Raw genomic sequence first — 16,942 nt, 5'->3', positions numbered from 1 at the left:
AGCAATTTGGGCATCCACATGCTTCCTGTGTAAATGTGCTCAGCTAGAATTTCTGCAGAACACTGTCCTCTTTAATTTTGTTTCACAATAAATGTGCTCAACTTGTGAAAAAGAGGTTCTCTCACAGTGTTGGCAAGGCTGAGAACTGGACATTTGTGTTTTTCCATAGCCTCCTTGACAGACAGTGTGTTCAGGGAGACCCATATTTCTCACAGCGCACAAATACACCATGCAAAGAAATAAGAAAACATGGGAGGGAGAGGATCCTGTAAACCCAACCATTGTCACAGGATACAGACTTTTTGTGTATTAGACAGCTCCCCATCACTGCAGTGTAGAAAGCATTTGATTGTTCTTTGTCTTGTCATGACAAATCTCTTTTAACAAGTTTTCCCTAGCCCTGAGTTTATATGGTTTTGTTTAAGAGTTTCACATCGTGTGGATAAGGATCTTGAAATGAAGCAGTCAAACTCTGCAGCCCAACAGCAACCTCCTTCTCACCTTGCCATGTTCTCTATTGTAAACCCTTTGTCATTTCACATCATTTTGGAAAGTAGCAGACAGCCCAGAGTTTGGTAGCCAGAACTGCAGGGTAGATAATATGGCTGGTATTACAGAGGCTATGCAGCATGCTCAGAACTCTAGATGACTCTTGGGTGAAGAATGAATTTAAGATACGCTCCCACTGTTACAGTGAGGGGACTAGCAAAGGAAGGGTAGGGTATTGGAAATTTTCCCTGTTGCAGATTTCTACCGAGCATAATCTGCAGTTCAAAACCACGCCAAGTTCCTTTAACAGGCAATGGAAGATTTGCCCAAGTATGGAATGAATAAGGCCTTCAGCAGCCGGCCACATGACTGATTCTGAAGGGGTTAAAAAGGAAGGAGATGTTGCAAATTTTAAGACAGAAAGATCTGTTAGCACAGTTGGTATCTGGTTTAGATAGTTCCCTGTGGTTCACTACTACAAACTACTGGCTTCTCACAACAGTGATGGGAAGCTGCCCTCATAGGCATATTGATCTTACTGACTGCAGCAATTTTTGCATCTCTCTGATTTCAGCACGTTAGTTACTGCACCTTTCTGTTTTCACGCCTCTTAATGAATTCCCTTCTCTTCACAGACAGTCTAGGAGGCCTCTAAATCTTTCCACAATGTTTGCAGAGCCCCTTTTAGGATTTAACCTCAGCTCATTTATTTGCAGACTCCTGCCACATTCCTGTTGATGTTGAAATCAAGTTATATGCAATGGTCAAGAATTTATGTCTGAATCACCCTGTCTTTTTGCAGTTTTCACTTCCGAACTGAGGGTGGAACTGTGAAAAGTAACTCCGAGTCTCCCTTCTCAACTGCTACTGAGAATAAGGCTTCACTGGCCCCTTCATCACCGTCTGCTACTTCTGTCACCATGGCAAGTGCTCCTGCCCTCGATGTGCCCACTCCAAGTCCAGCTACTGTGCCCTCTGCCCCCACACTGCTAGCTTGGAAGCAGCTGGCTTCAACCATACCCCAGATGCCTCAGATCCCAGCATCAGTGCCTAACCTGGCAACTTCACCCTTGGCAACGACTTCCCTGGAGAATGCCAAGCCTCAGGTCAAACCCGGATTTCTCCAGTTCCAGGAGAAGTAAGTTGTAGATGCTGCTTGCCTCCTTGTGTCCTCTCCTGCCTTGCAATCCCCTCTTTACCGCTCCTCAGAACTGTAGTACTACATCTATATTCGTCCACTGAGAGACCTTCTGTCTAGAAAGTACTCTGGGCTTTATCTCACAGAAAATTTACTTCTATGAAGTCTAGAAAATATCTTCAGTTATCCTAGGAAAAAACCAAGATTTTTGAGTATATCTGGAGGCACTTTTAGGTATGAGTTTCGAGGACAAATAAAATTGCTGACATTTCACCGAAGCATTTTTTTATACCTCATGAGAGGTGTACAGAAATACATGCGTCTTTGCTGTATTTTTGACCCTGAAGGCTACAGAGGAAGCATAGCATCTTTAAAGTTTTCAGCATGACGCCTGACTAGCCCACCTCCAGATCTTGCTGCAAGTCTGAGACTTGCCATGAGTTTCTGTAGTTGAGCAAAAATCAGTGGGCGACTGAGTGCTCAGTCATGCAAAGGTGAGGTGTTACTGCAGCAAAGTACACGGAACGAACTAAGAGTAGATGTTTACAGGTTGCTGAAAAGGAAGCTTGCTGGATTTCTCCTGGATTTGTCCCCAGTAAGCTCTATGGCCTTTTCCTAGGAATGCCATCTGTAACTCAGTATAATACCGCTTCATTTTTTATTTTTTTTTTCAGTGAAGAAGTCTGGGGGTCAGATAGTGGAGGGGGCACAAGTGCTTGGACTCTGCCTTACCAGGAATGGGTCTCTCAGCAGCTCAAGGAATAGGAAGCAATTCTGTCTCACTTCAGATTTCTCAAAGTTCTGCTGTCCTGGCTGAACTTCTGTACAAGTGTAATGAGTCTCCTTAAATTCTGTGCCTCTGGTTTTGTAGTGTTAGTTTACAGAGTAATTCACAATGGAAGTGTCTGGCAGAAGGCAACATAACCTTGCTGAACTTCTTTTAAAACATTGAAGTGTTGCTGCGATGATGGTGTTATTTCTGTCACATAGACAGAAAGAGGCACCGAAGTTACGTAGTTTACAGGGGGACACAGGAGTCCGGGTTCAGGTTAGGCATCACAGCTTAGTTATTCAGGCTGGTGGAGTATCAGTCTCTGGGTCGTATATTGACAGTCATTTGTCTGCTTTCAAAGAAGTGTATTAATTCTCTTTCACGTATCTGAGTGGGTATCATTGGGTACAGTGCTTGGGTCCAATGTTCAGCTACCTCCGATCTGACCTCTGTTTGTGCAGCCAGAAATCCATGGAGTGGGTCAGGGGAGTAAGGTACTAAAACCATTTAGCTGATTAAACAGGCCGCTGCCGATTTTGTCTAATCAAGGGAAGCCCTGGCATCTTGCAGTGTGCATGCCCAAGAGTTTCATTTCAGTTACACAAAATTGAGATGGGAAAAACTATCTGAATCCATTGAGGTAAGTACAGGCAGAAAGGGAGAAACAGCATCTATCCAGATCTTGAGAGAGAGCTTTAAATTGGAAGTGTGGCCCTCAAAGACTACAGAACCCACCATGCATTGCTGTATTTTAATAATCTTAATCAAGAAAGTGCACTAGCTTGGTGGAATTGCAGTAGTGTTGCCAGCATCAATTTTACTAAAGAGGAAGGTGGCTATGGGAAATCTGTAGGCCATGTTTGGAACAGAGGCTTCAGCTGGGCTCCCCTTGAATTAAATTTTGGCAAACAAACAAATGTGTGAAATGAGTGAAGGTGATGATTGGGTTTTGGATGTATTCCAGTGATCCCTGCCTGGCAACGGACTGCAAGTACGCCAACAAATTCCACTTCCACTGTCTCTTTGGGAACTGCAAGTATGTGTGCAAAACCTCTGGCAAAGCAGAATCCCACTGCCTGGACCACATCAACCCCAACAATAATTTGGTGAATGTGCGAGACCAGTTTGCTTACTATTCGCTGCAGTGTCTCTGTCCGAACCAGGTAAGAGCAATTCAAAAGCAGTGTTCTGGCCTGCGTATGTGTGCAGGAGAAGAAGAATGGGAAAGAGCAAGTAGACTACCCAGTAGGAAGTGAGGCTGAGTGTTTCATTTCTGGTCTAACTACAGAATCATGGAAGGGTCTTAATTATGTGGTCTAGCGAAATGTTTGGTTTCCATCAAATTGAAAATGGCACTGCTTTTATGTTTCTTTGACTTGGGAGAAGTGGACAAGGCAACTAGAACTATCTAAGAGGCACAAGGTGAAATACAATAAAAATCTGTGATGAACACCGGGGAAAGCCACAAGTTAGGTCTGGGATATTTCAGTGTAGAATAGTGCAATACAGAATATATGACAGCAATACAAAATACATGACAGGGAACAAGTTTGCACTGCAGCTTGTGGAAGATAAAATGGATGGGATCTAGAGTATCGGTTCAGGCCTCTCTCTCATGTCTCGGAGGGACAGCATTAGTAGCGGGCAGATGAGAGTGCATTTGTTTTAGATATGCTTAAAGCAACCTGCCTGTTTGCTCCCCTCTAGCACTGTGAATTCAGGATGCGAGGGCATTACCACTGTCTTCGTCCTGGCTGCTACTTTGTGACTAACATCACCACCAAGCTGCCCTGGCATGTGAAAAAACATGAGAAGGCAGAGAGAAGGGCAGCCAATGGCTTCAAGTATTTTACCAAGCGAGAGGAGTGTGGCAGACTAGGTGAGTTTTCTTCTCTTTCCCCTGTCACCTTTCTCATGTGGTCTGTCCTACGTCCGGGCTAATAATGTCGTGAGTTAGAGCCTGCGAGTTATGCTTAAGATGTATTTGGTCATTAAATCACTAAACAAGAAATGGAACAAAACAGAAAGCAGTTCCTGATCTGCCTGAGTTAAGCGTGTTTTCCCAAATAGACCCGAGTTAAATGGATAGAAACTGTAATATAGAGGATTTTATATAGATATATTTGTCTGGAGATACAGCTTCCCCTTTGTTTTTCCTTTTTATCTAATTGTCAAGGCCTTTTGTTTGTTTGGTTTTTTGTACTTTGTAGTCTTTTGGCCCTACTACTTGTCTTGGGTGGAGTTTAAGGGTGCTTTTAGGAGGGAAGAAAAAAAAAAAAAGCATAGGGAAAATCCCGTTCTGATGAGTGCCTTGTGTGAAAGTCTTCCTGTATCAAGGAAGTTGCTGCTTTGCCCGATTCCAGGCAGCTTCAAATGAAAAAAAATTTTTTTTTTTTGCCATTGCCAGTGCGGCATATTGAAAGCCAAATAACCGGAGATAGCGGTATGGAGAAGAGCATTCAATAAACTACTCCCTTCTCCTCTGAAACCGTTCTCCACATCCACTTGTGAGCAGCAGGGAATACAGCTGTGTGTCTTTGTGCCAGCCTTCCACCAGAGCACAGCCCAAGGAAACACGCGAGATGTGGCACAGCATCAGACTGTGGCTTGCCCACTTGCCAAAACTATTAGCAGCACTGCAGTAGTTATTAAATCTAAGTGCTTCTAGTGTAAAGCTGGTAAAAAAAAAAAACGCACAGCAACAGAAAGTAGAATGCATTCCCAGGGAGGTATCTAGAGCTGAAAGCCAGGGCTCTGAACTGAGGGGGATCCCTAAAGGTAGCTCCAGCAGAGCTCTATCCTGAACCGCCTGGGATTCACTTAACCCCTCTAGTTGTGTTTTGGCTTAACAGTATCACAGACCCAGTCTTCCCTATCGCTCCTGGTTGGAACAAAGGCTGAAACAAAACAGCGTTCAGAATAACACTTCGGGTGCTGTTCTCTCACATTGCAGGGCAAGAGCCACAATAACAAGAACCAAACTTTTCTTTTCAGCTTTGAATACATCAAGGATTTATACCCAAATGGTAGCTTGTTTGTGGTAACCAGGGTAATGAGTGTCAACACGCCACAGCCAGTACTTACTTACCTAGGTCTTATTTACGCATCTCAGTAGATTCAGCAGTTACTGTTATTTACTCAACTTTAGGTGTTTCAGGTGATAGCAGGGGCTAGACAAAGCAGGACAATGATATATGACACCCAGCCTACATGGATGCCCTAGCAACAGGCGAGCCTTCACCTGCCTTTTGCTGATACTGTTTCAGTCCCGCCAGCACTGTTTGTTCTCCATCCCAAAGAACAGCACAGCGTGATGGGGAGGGCAAATGAGGTGGGGCTGTGGGGGAGGGCAAATGAGGTGGGGCTGTGGGGGAGGGCAATACCTAAACAAACATAAACTTGGCATGCACATAAAATGCTATCTGTGAGCTGAAGATGGGCTGGGTGATTCAGGAGCTGTTTGGCAGCAAGGCATCTACAGGCTGTGCATGTGTCAGCAGTGTTTATTTTTGGGAGTGATGGGGTACATGCATCCAGCAGTACGTACGTATGCCTATAGGTTGGGCTTGCTGTGCAATAAACATACGTTTAGCCAGCACTCTGCATTTGCCTATGTAGATACAGGCAGCATGATGGGCTGGTGTAGCTGGATGTGTTCGTGTGGATGTATATGGTTATACCAATATGTAAATGCATGTCTCCTTCTCTGTACATCTCTGTGCTTTTTACGTTGCATATGTATATATATAGAGCAGGTGCAGAAAGCACTGGCCTGCTTTAAGGGTTGTGAATGTTTGAACAAACACACACGCGATAGATTTTTTTAATATGTATGTTTATGCGTGTATAAATCTATACGTGTGTATGGGTGGGGAGGGAGAGAGAGAGAGAGAGAGAGATGAAAAAATATGTACGTATGTAAGTAAAGGTGGATGGGTATAGATAGATGATCAATGAGTAAAACTGAGCCCGTCTGTAGGTCTGTACCTCTATGTGTATAAGGGTATGGCCAAGGGATGATGGAGAACAGACAGAACCTGATTATTGATATAGCTGTGTTTTAACTGCAACAAGCCATTATTTATCAGCTATAGAATGTAGCTGTTTAGGATTGTCTGTTAATGATGAGCTACACAAACTCCCAGCATGCATGGCACTATCCATGAGGAGCAAAATGTGTCAAGTGCTGTATGCCAGAACTCATATAAATCGCTTGTTGTTTAGTAGCTGCCCCTATTACACAACAAACTTGGAGTGGCAGTAAACACTTCTTGGCTCATTTCTATCTGACCAGAGAGCATACGCTGTCCAGAGCTAGAGCTTTTAAGAGACTGCTTTTCTGAGAGCACAGTTAAAGGAAAAAAAGAGAAAAAGAACTTTTCGTTTCTAATCTAATTATGAGCGTGTATTTTCGATTGTAACTTCTACGATACAGTTAAATGTCTTGGTTTTGTTCTCTTTGTAAAGGAAAGGGTGCTAGCTAAGACTGGAGAGCATTAGGCACCTCTAGATGTAATGATAATGTTCCTTTCTTTATAACAAAACAAAGAGGGATGGGACTAGTCTGCAGCTCAGGCTCACGTCTTAAATCTTTGTACACTGTAATCCTCTCTTGCAGTTGCTCAGCAGGCAAAAGATCATGTTTTCTTTCATTCAGGACCGTTCCTGAAGAACCCGTGACTGTTGATAATCTTCAATCCACCAGAAATCCATGTAGCAGCAGCCTTGTCCCATCTCCATATCATCTTCCCTACAGTCCCTTTCCTCTTGGTACCTTTCATGTACTACATACAATGGTTTTGTGTCTGTAGGTTGCAAATACAACCAGGTGAACAGCCACTTCCACTGCATTCGAGAGGGCTGCCAGTTCTCCTTCCTGCTCAAGCACCAAATGACATCCCACGCCAGAAAGCACATGAGAAGGATGCTGGGGAAGAACTTTGATCGTGTTCCTACTCAGGTGACTCACTGGTTATTTAAGCTGTAGATCCGCATGTAGTGTTGGTCCCTTTGGTTGCTTGCTGCAGAACTGCTTTAGTGCCAAGACACTCGTACCCAAACTCCTAAGGATATCTGTCGGGGTTGCAACTGGGATATGTGAGTTCACCCAAGCTAGCTTCACCTGGTTGGACTTCTACGCTATGAGGAAAGATAATGCTTTGATGTCTATGCTTCATCACTTAACTTAGTGTAAACAGCTTTTCCTTGTGAATTATTGAGAAAGAAAAATTGAGAAGGATAACACTAAAATACATTTACAGCTTGCACTCCCTCCGTGCTTTCTCAATATACACCAATTGGCTTATTAAAATTAAAGTGCTTAGGATGTGGAAGAATTGAACGTGCTGGTTAAAGCAAACATTTCCTGTTGCACATAAGGCATTATTTGTTGCTTCCACCTCGGATGGGAGAAATACCAGTCTCGAAATTTCTCTTCCCTTACTGATTTGGAGTTAGTTTGGGGCACTCCTTGTCCTCCCTCAGGAAGTAGCAGAGCGATGCAGTTGCTTCTTTTCTAACACATAACTGAGAGCAACTGGCAGATTAGGTTTGTCTGTTTCATGAATAAATTGAAAAGTTTCAACTGCTGCACTGAGCTCCTGCTCAGAATGGCAGCAGTCCTGCAGCCTCCTGCTCCTTCTTCTTATTCCCTAATCGCTTTAACTTCCATTGACTTGGGAGATGAAACAAGCTAGCTTTATTTAAATGCCTGTGACTGATCTGACCCGAAGGACATCTTCTGGTATATGAAAAACAAAAGGGGTCATCTGTAGAAGCAAGATGGGAACCCCCTTTCATTCCACAGCATGGGAATGAGAGGTCCCTATTCGTTATTAAGTACTGTCAATAAGTTAATTGTTCAAGTCTACTGCTGTTGGATTTAATGAGTTCACAGATGCCAAGGAACTGGTGTTACTGTTGTGGTAGCTTTTGTTCTGAACACGAAAACCTTAGGTACAAGAATCAAAGTTAGGAGAGATTTAACAAATAGATTTGTCTTCACTACTCTTCTAGTACATGCTGAGTCTAGCCCTAAGAATTTTAGCACATGCTGAGCAGAAAATGATAGTTTTGACCTCCATCTCCTTTCACTGGCAATCCTGTGTCACTTCAGCAGTGGAGAAGTAGTAATCATGGCGTGAGCGATCTTGGGAGCATACAGTGCTAGTCTTACTCCGTTGCTGTGCTGAGCCCATGGAGCAGTCCAGCGAACAACAAAACAAGGAGGAAGCCACAAATCAGGGCATGTGGCAAAGCTAACCAGATTGCTGTACTGCCACTGCCTTTCTGCATTTAAATGTACGAACTCCAGTTTTTCCCATTCCTTAGTGCTCAGTAGGCACTTAGTGGTGTGTTTGAATGTACGTTGCTTCTGGGTACCTACCCATGTAACTATCCAGAGAAGACCATGGCATGCCAGGCCACAACAAGCTGCATGTGAACAGAGCATACACATACACATACGTCACTGGTTTCAGTCTCTATTCCCCTGTTGCAATGTCTCAGCATGCAGGCACTAGGACAGTCATGTCAGTAGTCATATTTCCAGTCTCTAAATGCAGCAGGACCTACACGGTAAGGTAGTAATGCCAAGATTAACACCTCCTGTTTTTGAATGCATCAGAATCCACACACCAGGATACCGGTGCCAAGATTAACACTCCCAGCCTCTGAGCACATCACAATTCACATACCAGGATACATGTGCCAAATTTAATGCTCTGAGCTCCCAGTGAAGGAAGATTCACGCTCCTAGCCACAGTGCCACGGGTTCCGCTCACGAGCATGTTCCAGCTATCCCTCATGAACTGTGGCAGAGAGAAATAAACGTGCAGACAGATGGTTTTGGTCTTGGCATCTTGCTTTTGGTGTGAAAGTCCCCATCCTGTTTTCTTGCTGCAGGTTATTGGCCACACTCCAAGAAATGAGAATCTCCCCCAGGTTGGCAGCATGGCACCCAGCCCAGCCTCATCAGGAACCCCAGCTTCCTTTCAGGGACCCCCGAGCATGATGGACACTGAAACAGATGAGTACATGGATTATACTGGCTGTAGCCCTGGGGGTATCTCCTCTGAATCTTCCAATATGGACCGCAGCTGCTCCAGCACTCCAGTGGGCAATGAAAGTACATCAGCAGGTAAGAGAGAAGCAGGGGGGTGAAATGGATCATCAGTTGCCTGCTCTCTTGGGAGATAAACTCATGAAGAGAGGCCAAAGGACAACTGCACCTTAAAATATAAACTGTACCAGCTTCACAATAGTGCCTCGTACTAACCTAGCTCCCTCCATCATTTGTGATAAGAGATCCATCAAAATGTGCACCTCAAGTATTCATGAACTAACAGCGTATATTTTTTTCTCCCCTGAAGAGAGGTTTTTATCCTGTGTCTTGGAGTTGGATCTATTTTAATAACCAATTTAAAAAAACAAAAGTCGTGGGCCTGTTCTGTACTTGGCATTTCCCCTGGTATCTTTTTGTATTTCCTCGTGCAGCATCTGAAGTCAGGCACTTTCCTATACTATTGAGGTACAGAAAGACTGTACAATAGCAAATATTATACACACAGGGGAAAAAAAACCTACCACATCTTCAGAAATCAACATATAAAAGCAGCTCACTGAGCTCCCTTCCTCATGCAAAAACTCTTGTTCCACTTTGTGTAGTGTTGCATGGAGACCTCCATCATCCCCTCTTTTTGGAAGTAAGTTTCTGCCATTGTTTCCTGTTTGCCATGATAATGTGTAGCCATCTCCCACTGCCCTGTATTACAGGGTTATCTTTTCAGTAGTCAGGTATCTCTCCTGAATTCTGTTATCATCTAGTGGTGATCCAGGGATCTCATAGCTGTCCCCTTCCCAGGGTTAAATGTTACATTCTAGATAGGCTGCCTCACTGAGTTTGCTTTAATTTCGTACACATTTTCCTACTTTTCTTTCCCACACCAGTTAGATGAAGGTTATCATATAGCACATCTAACCATACGTTGTATGAACACTGCTGGGTCATGACAGTGGTTGCCGCATGACATTAAAGCTCCTCCAAAGGGTTCTGGTGGTTCCTGGCACTCTCTCCTTCGTCAGTACACCGTCTGGCCCAAGTGACGCTTCCTAGGAAATGGCCCCCCCACTGCTATCCAGGTAGCGAGCAACTCCACCCGCCCAAAGTGTAAGACCACCCTTACAGCTATTGGTTGGTACAAGCTGGCACCATATAGATGAACAAGGGCCAAACAAGCAGGAATTTCCGCATGAAAGCCTGTGGCTCTTCCCCCATGCCACTAAAGCCACCTTACCTTCTGCAGAGACAACCCTCCTCTTCCTGATGCTGTCAGTTCCTCGCCTTCTGTTTCTTCTCTGTTATAGTTCTGTTTCATACATTTGTGAATGTATTTTCCATTTTCATCATATTGCTTCTGCTCTTGGGTTCTCATTTCAGTTCTTTTGTTTTTTGTTTTGTTTTGCTTTTGTTGTTTTGGTTTTTTTTTTCCTTTTTTTTCTGCTTTTTTTCTCTCCACGTTCTCCAGGCTGCCTGGTTCCTTCTACTGCTACTGCTGCTGCCGATGATGCTACCCACAATGCACCACAACCTCAACCACCATCTCTGCCTCCATCTTTCTCACAAGCCCTGCTTAGGTCTCCCCTTCCCACCCTCCCCTATCTTTTCTCTCCATCTTGTCTCTCATACTCTCTGCTCAGTGCCACTCTTGGATCCAGCAGAGGCATTGTCATGCCTGCCGCCAGCACCACTGGGTTTTCGCCCATCATTGCCACTCCAACTCCAGTAAAAAGTGACGTTCCCTTAGTTCAGGATGCAGCAGGTAACACTTCTTTGCTTTCTCTCTTAGTGTCCTGTGCCCACCTCCTTCCCCACTCACCCTGGCCACTTTTTTTTCTCTGCACCTTTGGGTCAGTAAAAAAAAGCATACGACACTCTGTGTCTTATTTAATTTAATTTAATTTTATCCGAGGACCCATCCATGCCTACTCCTTTTGTCTGCTGACACAGTAACCAACCTACAAAGGATAACCAAAACCACAGCAAATCATTGAGAGACATTTGGATACCTGAGAGCAATTTCCACCAATTCCAAACTATAAGAAAAATCTAACAAAATCCATAGTTAAAATGCGCTTTCAGCCTCTTGATAACAGCAGGGTGGCCACAAAGCAAACTTTTGCTCATGTAGCATTAATGGGACTTGGAATTCTTGTTTAGATCTTCCAGGCCACCCAAGCCAGTGCCTACCATAGTCTGCTGCACACATCTCAGCAGGTAAATGTCTGACAAGGTACTCAGTTCCCGTGTTTTTATAGATCTTGTAAGCCTCACTGCTTCCTATTCATATACGAAGCCATAAAATTCGGGGCTGTTTTCCCCAGCGCCAGTAACAGAGTGAAGTACAGTCAGTGTCACTACAATGACATCATCAGACAGCTCAGGCTGTTTCTCACACTCACTGTTATTTACATCTGCTCTTAACAGCTGCAGAAAATACATCTAGATTATTAGTTTTAAGCTGCCACGTTTCCCATGTGTGACTAAGATCAGAGATGTCTCAGGCTGGAGATTCTCATTCCAGCTGGGAATGTTTTTCAGGGTGTGTCTCAGTTTTGGCTTCTTTTCCCAACTCCCAGCTCTTTTCTAGTTAATTAAAGGCATATTTGTGCTTAAAGTTCACACTTAAGAGGATTCTGGCAGCCTACAAATGTCCCAGTCATTCTTCCTGCCAGTTTTAGTAATGCGCAAATCCAAGGTAAATGGTTGGGAGTATGGCTGGAGGACCAACTCCACTGGGACGTTCACAGGTTTTTCTCATGGGACTTGGCAGGAGAAGGATCCTTGCCTTGTCCGGAGGAGTGTGTTCCAACGAACAAAATTCACAAGAAACTACATTTTTGCTGCTTCTTTTTTTTTTTTTTTAACTGATTTGCATGCAACCTAAACATCTTAACCTTGTGCTGTGCTTTCCTCTAATTATATATTTTTAAGTTTCTTTTCTTTTTACCTTTGTATAGTTTCATGAATGTTTACATTATTAGTAGTTGAAAAGACAAGTTTATGGCATGCACTTACCATTGGGATACATCTGTCGAGACTTGTAATCTTCAGTTGGGTGCTAGGGACTGAACGTTGTCTGGTGGCTAAAGGAGGAGAGTGTATCAGGTTGTCACCTCTTTCATACCCTTGCTCTGAAACTTTGCCTGTATGAGAAAACAAAATTGGTTTAACTAAAGGTTTAAGCACATCTGTTTGAACTGTTGTAAAAGCTGGGCAGATACATTGAGTTTAAAACAGGTAAAATCTAAATCCCACTTATTTCCCGGATTTCCCATCCAGAGTGTTTCCCCTAAGACGGCTTATCCCGTATTCCTGTCTGAAGGCAGACAAGATGAGCATTCGTACTAATGATAAAAGACTTGATGGTTTGGCTGTAATTTGTTTTAAACGAAGGAGTAAGGAGTTGATTTGGATAGCAACGATTTGTCCAGGCAACGATGCACTTACACTAGTTGCCTGGAAGCGGAGAACGAGATTTTACAATACCAGATGTTTGGGGGGGAGCAGAGAGTAATTGGTCACAGATTCTATAGCTAAGAGCTTGCTAATTTAAAATCTACAGTGACAGAAAGTTATTCTTTCATTGGTAGCTGGTTAAATTAGCCGTAACATGCAGTTTCCACCAGCTACGTGTCACTAAGATGGTCTCACCATGGGTGCCCCAAGCTGGTGTCCCTTTTTGCAGTCTGAGCTAAAGTGCCATGTCACAAATGGCTGTGGAAAAATCTTTTGTTCTTTGCTTATCCTGCAATCTGTATAGCCCAGGCACGCGAACCATGCGGGAGATGAGGTTGCTGCTACCATTGCCATTAACTTGTATCTTGTATCAGTGCCAGTTTAACTTTTGGAGACTTCCTTCAATGATCGCCACCTTCTTTTAAAGGGTTGTCATTTCAAGGGCCAGAGATGGCAAACATAGCATTCATCACTTTTAATACCTTCTTATCAGCCAGAAAAAAAAAAATAATTCTACAACAGTCAAACAGATGACTGTTTCTTCAGTCTCCTAGACAAGGATGCAGGCTGCTCTGGATTCTCAGGCCCCAGGCACTGCATGTCACAAATCATGCCTCTTTTTAAGAGGATGGCAGTTTCAGCATGAAGAGAGGCAAAAAAAAAAAAAAGTATGTTTTAGTTGCAAGCTGTAATTTCCAATTACACTCACAATTCTGCACCTGGTGAGAAATTCTTGCCTCCAACCTTGTCTGTGCTGCATGTTGATACTGGAGACTGTGGTTTGATTCTGGAAATAGCAAGCAGAGAAGAAAAAAAAGTTAATAGATATAATGAGGTCGAGTCCTTGATGTCAGCTTGATCCTAGGGGACGTGAGCACTAGCCAGTTATGCTGGCCCTGCGAATGAAAGTGGAAGATAGATGAGGGCTCTTTATTTACTAGGGGCATCATGTGATTTTTGAGACCCAAGGGAAAGCTGTAGAACTGGTATTTTCTCTCAGAGTCCACTGGCTAGTGATGATGAGAATTAGCCCCATTGAACATCTGTCCATCTGTCTTTCTAAGTGCACTCATCGTAATATGTAGGCTCATTACAGTGAGGGATGTTGCAGTCTCCTGGCCAAAGTCCATCCTATTTCTATAAATTCCCCCCCTTGCAGTTTTAATCACGCATGGGATCTTCCCTCACTTCCTGCCTGTCCTTGGCAATTGTAGTGTATCACAAGAGCCTGGATAGGGGAAAATAGTATACACGTACCAGTTTTCAGCATGCTTAAACTCCTTTACCACTTCCACCCCAGTGAACTATAGTAAAACACCTCCCCTTGGATTGGAACAAGCCGGCTCCTCTGTGTTAAAGTCTGATTTGAGGAAAATAGAACTAGAGAATAACTAAGCAGCAGGAGAAACAGAGTAGCAAAACGGAGAAGCAACAGTTAGCGTTTGGACAATATCAATATACAAGAGCAGCAGTTAGAGGCAAGGTGGGATATGCTGAAAATTGAGGAAGCCATGTCCAGCAGGCATCAGCCAGCTCACCATCCCAGAGTTCAGGCTTACTTAGAGCTTGAGGGATGAGCTGCTGGGTGGGAACAGTTGCAGCATTGTGTCTTGGCAAATACAGAGCTTGCCAGGACGGTTAGGAGATGAAGAGAGACGTGGCTGTCAGCAACACCGCTCTTTGCTTTTTCTCCTCAGGGAATACCATCACTATGCCAACTGCCTCGGGGGCCAAAAAGCGTTTCTGGATTATTGAGGACATGTCCCCATTTGGCAAGCGCCGCAAGACCGCATCCTCACGCAAGATGCTGGATGAAGGGATGATGCTGGAGGGATTTCGGCGCTATGACCTCTACGAGGACTGCAAGGACTCCAGCTGCCAATTCTCTCTCAAGGTTACCCACTACCACTGCACGCGGGAGAATTGTGGCTACAAGTTCTGTGGCCGTACCCACATGTATAAGCACGCCCAGCATCATGATCGTGTTGACAACCTGGTATTGGATGATTTCAAACGCTTCAAGTCTTCACTGAGTTGCAACTTCCCAGACTGTCAGTTCTCTGGCAATAGCACACACTTCCACTGTCTGCGTTGTGGCTTCCGCTGCACTGACAGCACTAAGGTGACAGCCCACCGTAAGCACCATGGCAAGCAGGATGTCATCAGTGCTGCTGGCTTCTGCCAGTTCAGCTCAAGCGTGGACTGCGAGGTGCCTGACTGCAAGTACAAACTCAAGTGCTCCCACTTCCATTGCACCTATCCTGGCTGCAAACACACAGTGGTGGGCATGTCACAGATGGACTCGCACAAGCGCAAACATGAGAAGCAGGAGCGAGGGGAGCTTCCTGCCATCTCTCCTGGCCCTGAGGGCCTTGCCCACTCCACTCTCGAGTATGACATCCAGAACTCTTCCATCAACCTGGACAGTTCCCTCAACCTCAGCACCGACAACAACAGCTCCCTCTTCTTCCTGCAGAATGCGGCTGGGGTGGGCCTCAATGATTCCCTGGACCTCAGCAAGAAGCAGTCAGAAGTCACTGAAGGTCCATCACCGAGCAGAGCTGGGACCGCACCTCAGGAGAGGGGGGCGGTGGCATCTGGCTCTGGTGATGTGGAGGACGAGGATGACTCTTCCCAAGAGGATGAAGAGGATGATGAGGAGGAGATGAATGAAGAAGAGGAGGAGGATGATGAGGAGGATGATGATGACGATGAGGAGGAGGATGATGAAGAGGAAGACCTGAACACAGATTCTGAAGAATCGCTGCCTGACCCTGAGGGCCTGGCCACTAAAGAAGATGGAGAACCAGAGGAGGCTGCTTCTTCCACAGATCACGGTGATGCTTCCAGGCCACAGGGTGAGCCAGCCCTCACTCCAGCCCCAACTCCTGCTCCAGCTGCTGCCCCAGCCTCCACCGTTGCTCCAGCAGCTTCTCCTTAATCTTAGAGACGACAGCGGCAGTGGTTTGGTTTTGCTCTTACACAGAATTACTAAGAGGACCCCATATGAGGCAAGAACAAAGATTGGGATGGCAAGTGAAAAAACAAACTCCGTGCCACACACACGAGAGAGAGAGGAAGGAAGGAAACCCATGCTCCTCCACAGGCCCCATGAGAGAGACAGGCTCGCAGCAGGACTGGTGCTGCATCACTTCATTCTGCAGATCACAGAACATGGGGGCAGGATGCAGCAAAAAAATACCCTTTTATACGGACATGAACCTTGAGGGTACCAGCTGCTTTTCCCTGCTCCACGCACGGTGCGTGGGGCCTGTGCCCATCTGGGGACCCTTTGTTATGGGTGGGGCTCTATCCCCCCATTTTTCTTTCTGGGTTTTATTTTTCCATGTTTTCAGTTGTACGATATTAATAATAATCTCCACTTCTTGGAGGGGGGTGGGTGGGAACAACAGGTAATGAATTTTAGAAATATATATTTGTGTGTGTGTCTCTCTCTATATATATAATGTACACACACACACACATATATAAAATTCAAGGAATTGGTGTCACAAAGACAACTAGCTCAGCTTTTGCCAGTGGGAAGGAGGGGGTGAGGGGTGCGCGCTCGCTCTCTCTCTCCACCCCTCCCCCCTTCTTTCTCCAGCATTAAATGAATGGCATCAGACAGCAAGGGTGGGAGTGGGTATTTATTGTCGCATAAATGAGGACGCATTAATGAATGAGCAGGGGTGGGAATGGGACACTCCTCTGTTCTTCCAGATCCTTTTTACTATTAATGATGATAATTTTGAATGCTATTTATATTGTAAAACTTTCTCAGTCTACACTTTCTCTGTAGGACACCTCTCCTCATCCCTGCTGTTCTGCCTGTAGGGATTTAGCTGAAGTAACTTGGGAAGAACACAGCGGGCAGTTCAAGGGTCTGTCACACTGGAGGACTGGGGTTAATCTCCCATCCAGTTCCATCTCATCCCAACCCCCAGGTGCCTCCTCTCTGTTGAGGGTGAGGCGTTTTCGTGGTGCTTCAGTATCCCCATCTCAGGAGGTTGTGAGCTGACACTCT

General features: G+C 44.9%; 1 protein-coding gene and 1 long non-coding RNA gene across 7 annotated transcripts in view; one reads left to right on the top strand and one right to left on the bottom strand.

The window, feature by feature from the left end:
- Window positions 1-16,936, top strand: part of CASZ1 (castor zinc finger 1) — a 243,234-nt gene extending 226,298 nt beyond the window's left edge. For 3 of the 6 annotated variants that reach the window (XM_009325207.1, XM_009325204.1, XM_009325206.1), the window contains 7 exons: window positions 1,292-1,627; window positions 3,364-3,562; window positions 4,107-4,278; window positions 7,211-7,359; window positions 9,303-9,537; window positions 10,925-11,218; window positions 14,613-16,936. In XM_009325207.1, the coding sequence (XP_009323482.1) occupies window positions 1,292-1,627; window positions 3,364-3,562; window positions 4,107-4,278; window positions 7,211-7,359; window positions 9,303-9,537; window positions 10,925-11,218; window positions 14,613-15,856 (2,629 nt within the window). In that variant the 3' untranslated portion in view covers window positions 15,857-16,936. Of the gene's footprint in view, window positions 1-1,291; window positions 1,628-3,363; window positions 3,563-4,106; window positions 4,279-7,210; window positions 7,360-9,302; window positions 9,538-10,924; window positions 11,219-11,616; window positions 11,694-14,612 lie in introns of those variants that run through there. The other 3 variants (XM_009325209.1, XM_009325208.1, XM_009325210.1) reach the window with 2 other exon arrangements.
- The window catches only part of LOC103917977, a 10,199-nt gene continuing 1,245 nt past the window's right edge, over window positions 7,989-16,942 (bottom strand). The window contains exons 2-3 of the long non-coding RNA XR_663660.1: window positions 14,989-14,991; window positions 7,989-7,999 (exon numbers count right to left, since the gene is read on the bottom strand). This is a non-coding gene — a long non-coding RNA (uncharacterized LOC103917977). The remainder of the gene's footprint in view (window positions 8,000-14,988; window positions 14,992-16,942) is intronic.

This window comes from Pygoscelis adeliae, unplaced genomic scaffold (assembly GCF_000699105.1).
Source record: "Pygoscelis adeliae isolate BGI_AS28 unplaced genomic scaffold, ASM69910v1 Scaffold36, whole genome shotgun sequence".
Classification (NCBI taxonomy): domain Eukaryota; kingdom Metazoa; phylum Chordata; class Aves; order Sphenisciformes; family Spheniscidae; genus Pygoscelis; species Pygoscelis adeliae.
The sequence above is the reverse complement of the archived record's forward strand: the minus strand, read 5'-3'. Positions and strand labels throughout refer to the sequence as shown.